This window comes from Apaloderma vittatum, unplaced genomic scaffold, assembly GCF_000703405.1.
Source record: "Apaloderma vittatum isolate BGI_N311 unplaced genomic scaffold, ASM70340v1 scaffold14736, whole genome shotgun sequence".
Lineage (NCBI taxonomy): Eukaryota > Metazoa > Chordata > Aves > Trogoniformes > Trogonidae > Apaloderma > Apaloderma vittatum.
Window position 1 is genome coordinate 9,670 of NW_009723502.1, and position 7,315 is coordinate 16,984.

At 42.5% G+C, this 7,315-nt stretch overlaps 2 protein-coding genes across 2 annotated transcripts; one reads left to right on the top strand and one right to left on the bottom strand.

The window, feature by feature from the left end:
* Positions 1 to 626: 626 nt before the first annotated feature.
* LYPD1 (LY6/PLAUR domain containing 1) lies at positions 627 to 862 on the top strand (the record flags this gene model as incomplete). Its single annotated transcript, XM_009872149.1, has 1 exon — positions 627 to 862. A coding segment is annotated over one exon (236 nt), but the record flags the coding sequence as incomplete, so codon positions are not given.
* A 366-nt stretch (positions 863 to 1,228) lies between these two features.
* On the bottom strand, positions 1,229 to 1,786 carry GPR39 (G protein-coupled receptor 39). Its single transcript, XM_009872150.1, has one exon. It carries the CDS (start codon positions 1,784 to 1,786, stop codon positions 1,229 to 1,231), a length of 558 nt encoding a protein of 185 aa, XP_009870452.1.
* Positions 1,787 to 7,315: the final 5,529 nt, after the last annotated feature.

Consider the following 7,315-nt stretch of genomic DNA (forward strand, 5'->3'; position numbering starts at 1 on the left):
TTAAAAAGGCAAGACTTTCAACTCAGACAGGTATTTCTGTACAAATGGAAATTTTTGTTGTTGAGGGTATTAAGCTTCAAAGACAAGAACTGAGATTACCTGAAAAAGTACTTCTAGTTTTTCCTTTAAAAAATAAAAGGGGGAGGAAGGAAATTAAATTTTTGCTGATAGTCATTCTCCTTCTAGTTACAAAAAAAAAGGCTCCAAAGACAAATTAACAGCATAGAAAACTATAATTACTTAGACACCTTAAACAACTCAGATGTCCAGCAACAGAAACAAAAGTCATTTTCAGACTAACTGCATTTCGGTTACAGCAATTCAAACACCTTGTTCCAAAACAATGAAGAGTTCTGGTTATAAAATGCATCGTTTGATATACATAAATCACATTTGTAATATTTTTGGTTCCAGCCAGAATCAAGTAAAAGAAAAATCCAGACAAGTGTGACTGCTGCTGCTGCAGCGCAGAGCCGTTCGCCCAGTCACACCTGAGGTGTCTGCCTCAATCACCGGCATCACGTGGCAAGTGTCAACTGGTCTTGCAACAGTTTTCAAGCACAAATCGTGTTGTAAAGCAAAACTGTGTCCCTATCAAACTGAGTAACCTTTGCTCTGTGTCACAGGAATCATGTACCGCAAATCCTGCGCGTCTTCAGCAGCGTGTCTGATCGCCTCTGCTGGGTACCAGTCCTTCTGTTCTCCGGGGAAGGTGAACTCTGTTTGTATCAGCTGCTGCAACACTCCGCTCTGCAACGGGCCCCGGCCGAAGAAGAGGGGGAATTCTGGCGTGGTGCCAAGGGCACACGTGATAACCACGGTTATGCTCCTTAAATTGGCTCTGTTGGTTTTGTATGGCTAAACTTCAAGCAAGATTTTTTTTTTTTTTTTTTTGCCCTGACACACACAGTTTGTTCTGTCTCCTTTCTTCAAAGACACTGCAATTATTTTCTGTTTGTTTCCAAATCCTTGTCAACAGCAAGGGAGATTCAGTGGTCGTAGGGAGAGAGTAGCTGGTATTTTTGGCAGCTAATGAATTCAGTTAGCAGATTGAATTTCCAGTGTGCACTTAGAAGTCCCAGCAGCAGGATACAGAACTCCTGCTCTTTTCACATAACTGGAAATAAATCCATCTGTGCTTTTCCTGTCAAAATGTAGACAATTCCTCAGTCATTCTAATTTCCATTTTTTTAAGTTCATTGGTAATCATTAACTTTGCCTTATGAGGTCATACTTGATGTTCATGAAGGCCATTCTGTGCGTCAGGACAGGGCTCCGAGCTAGTCTCTAGTGGCACCACTTCCAAGCTTGGCTCCGATGGTTCAAGACCTGGTTTCTGGGGACTGCAGTCAGGCTCAGTCTGTCTCTGAAAAGTACTTAAGAAAACCTTGTTATTGCCCCTTGTAGAAGAACTACGCCTAGAGGAAATGAAGAGCAGCGGGCGTAGAGACCGGCTGCTCCTTGCTCTGGAGCTCAGGTTGGCTCTGAGAAACTTCTCCTTGTTGGCATGCTCGATCGTCAGGCGGCAGCGGAGGACCTGCAGAAACACGCTGCGGAACTGCTGAGAAGAGATGTTGTACAGGAGGGGGTTCACCACCGAGCTGAGGTAGAAGAAGATGTCGGCGATGGGCAGAAGAGTGATGTACGCTCTGAAGTAAGGGACGGTCCAGTCCTGCTTTGGTTTAGCGGCAGCCATGATCCTTCTAACCTGGTTTGGCATCCAGCATATTGCCAGAGTTGCAACAATCAGTCCTGTGAACAGAAAGAGGAAGAGGTGTGCATACATGGGGGAGAAACCATAAAATACTTACTATCAGTTCTGCACTTACTTGTTAGGAAATAATACCAATTTTTCAATGTTTTCCTTGACAGCTTTTTCTGCCAGTAGTGTTGGTATTTTGTTTGTCATTTTTAACAACCGTTACAAGGTCATTGCAGCACATGCTTTGGCAGAAGATGCACAGTGCTGGGATAGTGCTCCTTCATAGAACCACAGAAAGGTTTGGGTTTGAAGGGACCTTAAAAGATCATGTAGTTCCAACCTCCCTGCCACAGGCAGGGACACCTCCCACTAGACCAGGTTGCTCAAAGTCCCGTCCAGCCTGGCCTTGGACACTTCTCGGGAGGAGGCACCCACAACTTCTCTGGGCAACATCCGTTAGGGTCTCGCCACCCTCAGATAACTCCTTCCTTCTATCTAATCTAAATCTACCCTTTTCCAGTTTGAAACTGTTACCCTCATCACTACACTCCCTGGTAAAGACTCCCTTCTCTTGTTTCCCCATAGGGCGCCTTTAAGTGCTGGCACGCCACTCTGAAGTCTCCCCGGAGCCTTCTCGTTTCCAGGCTGAACAGCCCCAACTCTCTGAGCCTGTCCTCACAGGGAAGGTGCTCCAGCCCCCAGTTATCTTTGTGGCCTCCTCTAGACCTGCTCCAGCAGGTCTGTGTCCTTGCTGTGTTGAGGGCCCCAGAGCTGAACACAGAACTGCAGGTGAGGCCTCTCAGGAGCAGAGCTGAGGAGGAGAATCCCCTCCCTTGGCCTGCTGGCCACGCTTCTTTCAATGCAGCCCAGGATGTAGTTGGCTTTCTGGGCTGTGAGAGCACACATTGCCAGCTCGTGCAGTTTTTCATCCCCCCAACACCCCCAAGTCCTTCTCCGTAGGGCTGCTCTCAATCCACTCATCGCCCCGCCTGTGTTTGTGTTTGGGATTGCCCTGACTCATGTGCAGGACCTTGTACCTTCGTTGTATGTATTGTCATTTATTACTTTTCAAAGGGTTCTTTCACTGATGTCTGTATCTTTGGAAAAAAATTTTTATTTTTAGTTTGTGTTCTTACATTTTTTATGTTTTTCCCTTTACTTTGAAAAATAAACAGAATAAATAGAACCTATAGCCATATTAGATCAGGCAATACCCAGAAGAGATCAGATTCTTGTTTGTACTTTACAAAAAAGAAAATGTATGCATAATAATATATTTTGTGTTATTTTTGGTAAATTTCCTCTTACAAAAGATATTTTTAAGTAAAATATGTATGGATCTTTTTATGGTTATTACGATACGTTGGGCTTTCTTAAAAATCAAATTCCAGTGGAATTAAATTATTAATGTAAATGAGAAAAACCCAAGCCTAGTCATGAAAGTGTAAGCAGTTTCAGATTATAAATTATGCTTAAAAATGTGGTATCTGACCATTTTGTATTTATATGAATATATAAATACACATTGCTGCATCACTAATGGCATTAAAAAAGGGGGTGACTTAAATATTGGATGTCTGAAAATTCTGCCTCTGTGGACCGGCGTTCCCTAGAGCGGCAGTGGCGATGCCGTCCCCAGCACGGCAGCCCTGAAGAAGGGTGTGGGTCAGCTGGAGCAGGCTCTGTTCCAGGGCAGGAGCCGGAGCTGTGGAAAGGCGCTCACATCCTCCTCGGCATCCCCTGCTCCACGTGCAGGTAAGCGCTGGAAATCCTGGCGTCTTGCATAAAATACCAGGTCCGCACAAAAACAAAACAAAAAAATCCCCCGTTTACTCCCCCCCAGCAAGCATTACTTCTGAAACCCAGCTCCGATACCAGTTTACTGTTTCCACTTTGTTTTTTTTCTTTTCAGGAAACGTGCCTTATGTGAGCACTGTGAGGGAGCAGAAGCAGCAGATCGGCTTCCCTGCTGCAGAGGCACAAAACGGTACCGAGCATCCTGGCGGTGCGCGGGTTCCACTTCCAGGAGACTCTGCTTACATTGTTCATCTCCTCCAATGTCTCATCGCCTTTCTCAACACAAGCACAGAAGCTTTTTAATTCTTACCTGTCTAGAGTAAGTCAGATTGCCCCCATCAAACAGATCGTTGGAGGAACGCAGTTCTGAGACAGTGCACACTGATTTTTCAAGCCAGGAAAATGATACTTCACTAGTGGGAAGACATGAATATAATGGGGAAGGGAGGCAGAGAAGATTTTTCTTAACTTTGAAACTGCGAGGGCTTAAACAGGTCCAAGTTCTCTTCACTACCATCCACGAGCAAAGAAAAGGTATGAAATGTCTTTTTTCTCTTTTTTTTTTAAGAATTTTGTTAGTGAAAGCTATAATTAACAAAATTATGATCTCACTGAAAGAGCTACCAAATAAAAGTTGTGCTTTTGATCATTTGCTTCTGTAATCATTTAATGTTACAGTAGTTTTGGTAGGCTGAGGAAGTAGCATATCTCAAATTTGCAGCACTAGATGAAGAGCCCTGGAAGGCCAACAAGTGATAAATGCATTTACCTTTGCTCTTTTCTGTTCTTGAAGCACCAGAGCTCTCCTCAGCCACAGTCATGTTATTCTCATTCCCATTTTGACACAATCCCTTTGCTTGGCTGCCCTGCTCTTCCCCTGCTGCCTTGCTTCACTTTCCAGTACCTGTAGTGTCTCTGTCAAAGTCTCATCTGAACTTTTGAATCAGTCCTGCAAATTTTCTATCGTTTGGTTCTTCTTTCTCTGCTGTCAGTGTCACAAATACAGGGACAGCCCTCCTGGCACAGACCAGCAGAAAATAAGGAGCCCTTAGCAGTGACTTGTGACAGGCCTTATAAAAAGGCAGCCCAAGGATGCTGCTGCTCCGTTGTGGCTTCTTTCTCCCATGGAACTTAAACACAAAGCCCACAAAACCAGGTCTGCAGAATTCTTGTCAAATTTTGCTGGATGATCTCCTTAAAGGAGAAAGAAAATAAGCTTTAGAGTGTAATTTTTTTTGTTCTTAGATAGAAACAGGATACTTCATGCTGATCAAGAGTTTCCTAAATTAGGAGTGCTGCTGTGAAAAACTGAGCAAACAATGTGTGCATTCAGTTTTAAAGCTCAAATGTGGTGCCCTGAGATGTCTCAGTTTTTTGCTTGTATCTGAATTCTTTGCAATTGACCTTTCTTTTTAGTTCAAACTGCCAAATGCTTAAGACTCCCCCTTATATTCTTCAGACTCTCTTGTTCTGGGGAACTGGATATTTCATTGTGTGTACAGCAAGTGAAAAATGAGCTACTTGCGCCCTTGCTCAGTGCGGTGAGGTTAGTCCTTTCGCAGGGTGGGAGGAGATACTTGTAAAAGTTCATGTTTTCCAAGATGAGTAATTCATTTTTACATTTGAAACAAAAGTTTGTTGATTCAAAGGAGATGCACCATATAAATAAACATACTGACAAATTCACAGTATTTTTTCCAATGGCTCACACTTGACATGGAGCTATGAAGTGAACTGAATGAAGCACATCAGAAGGAAAGCTTCGTGTTCTATTTTGACTGACTTATACTTCAGTTTGAACTTGTACACAGGCTGTAGAAGTTTGTGTTGTGCTGTAACGTGCAGAAGGTGCTTAAATGTCATTGTAGCAGCTTGAACGTAAACCAGAGTGCATCTCTCACCAGTATGGAAAGCTTCATGTTCAGACCTTAGCGTATTAAATATTTTGACTGACTTATACTTCAGTTTGAACTTGTACACAGGCTGTAGAAGTTTGTGTTGTGCTGTAACGTGCAGAAGGTGCTTAAATGCCATTGTAGCAGCTTGAACGTAAACCAGAGTGCATCTCTCACCAGTATGGATGCATTTTTCTATTGCAGCCCACTAGGAACTCCTTCACATTACAGCTCATGCCCAACTTTCTCTTCCACTCCTGCTTATTAAAGTGCAAAGAATTAGTAGCTCTATTTTGGTTTTTTTTTTCCATTTTCCTGACTATTGCATTGAAGTGACACACTCGATGAGAACAGATTTATCTTCCATGGAGTAATGATGTTTATAAACAAAGTAATGCTGTGGTCCAGTGACCTCCATCACTGGTGCTTGAAATTTCCAACACATGTTTGAATCTCGGTTTAATCATCAAATGTGCATTAGACTGTGCCAGCAGAAGCCAGGAGCCCTTGTGTTGTCTAGTTGATTATGTGTAAGTGAATACATCTCAACCTTTTATGTGTTTGAGCTTACAATTCATTTAACATTGACGTAGATATTTCAAGGTAAAAAAAAAAAAACCAAAAACCCATGACTAAAATCACTTTAAAAAGTTAAGCCATAAACTAGCCACAAAATAGTTTACCCAGAACAGGAATTGCCCTATTCAACTATTATTTTTGTCTGTGGGAAAAAAAAAACATTAAACACTCTCCCCCAAAAAAGACCCCAAACCTCTTTAAAAACAAAGCATATAAATGTAACAATGATTTAAATTGGGGAGTTACTGTAACTTCCCAGAAGTGATTCTTAAGAGTTTTAATTCTTAGTATGTGACAAAGGTTCATTTATGTAGTAAAATAGAGCTAGCATTTCAATACAAGTATGCAGTGCTGGCACACAATAGGAGTTTGGCAGTCATCTGTCCCTTAGCAATGCTTTTTTATTACTCAGAACATTCCTCTGGGCAATAGGGGACTGAATTAAATTCATTATGAACTTTATTGGGAAGGATTTTAAATACATGCAAATGTCTGGTAGCATAAAGAGGGCTTCCTTCTCCACCTTTCCAGGTTTTGCTTGTTCTTCCATTGAATGGATTTTTTTTTTTTTGTCTTTCTGCACCTGAGCACTTAAATCTGTCTCCTTTTATAGTTTAACAGTTCCTCTCTAGCTTGGCCACTGCCAGCCATCCCACAAAACTTGGAATTGTTTACAGAATTATAATCGTCACTAGGAAATGCCAATGGCATGCTTCCTTTGGCTGCCATAGCTCATTAACCCGGGTTGGCACGGTGACCTCATGCACCCACGCCTTTGCCCGCGCCACTTCACGCCGGCTGCCCTGGTGCATCCAGGGCTGCTGCTGCTCTCGTCACAGTTAGCCCGAGCAGCCTCAAACCTCAAACTTTGCTTTTCTGTGGTTTAATTAATGGCACAAAGGCAGGTTCTCAACATCTGCTTGTAAACTGACATTTAAATGGCAATTGTCAGTGGAATAGAAGCATATGGTTACTGAGTTATGAGTCAAGTGCAGGCAGCCATGCAGTTAGTTCAGGGGGAGACTTTTTAGTGCTCATTTTGCATTTGCATACTTGGCCTGACTAGACTCAGAGGTATAATGTGACATTAATGCTCTGTGCCTTGGTCACAAAGTTTTCCACCCATGCATCAGAGGTATTGGCTCCCAAAAGAGGGGAAAAAAAAAAAACCCCACCAAACCATCCCTCATTTTTAAGTTTACTGTTGTAAAACACTACTAATTATGAGGAAAGTAATTGGTCCCTGTTTGATTCTGCAACAAATGGCTTTGAAAATACAAACAAATAGACCTTCTCCCTAATCAGGTTCTTGGTCATAATATCAGCCACTACTAATTCAGCA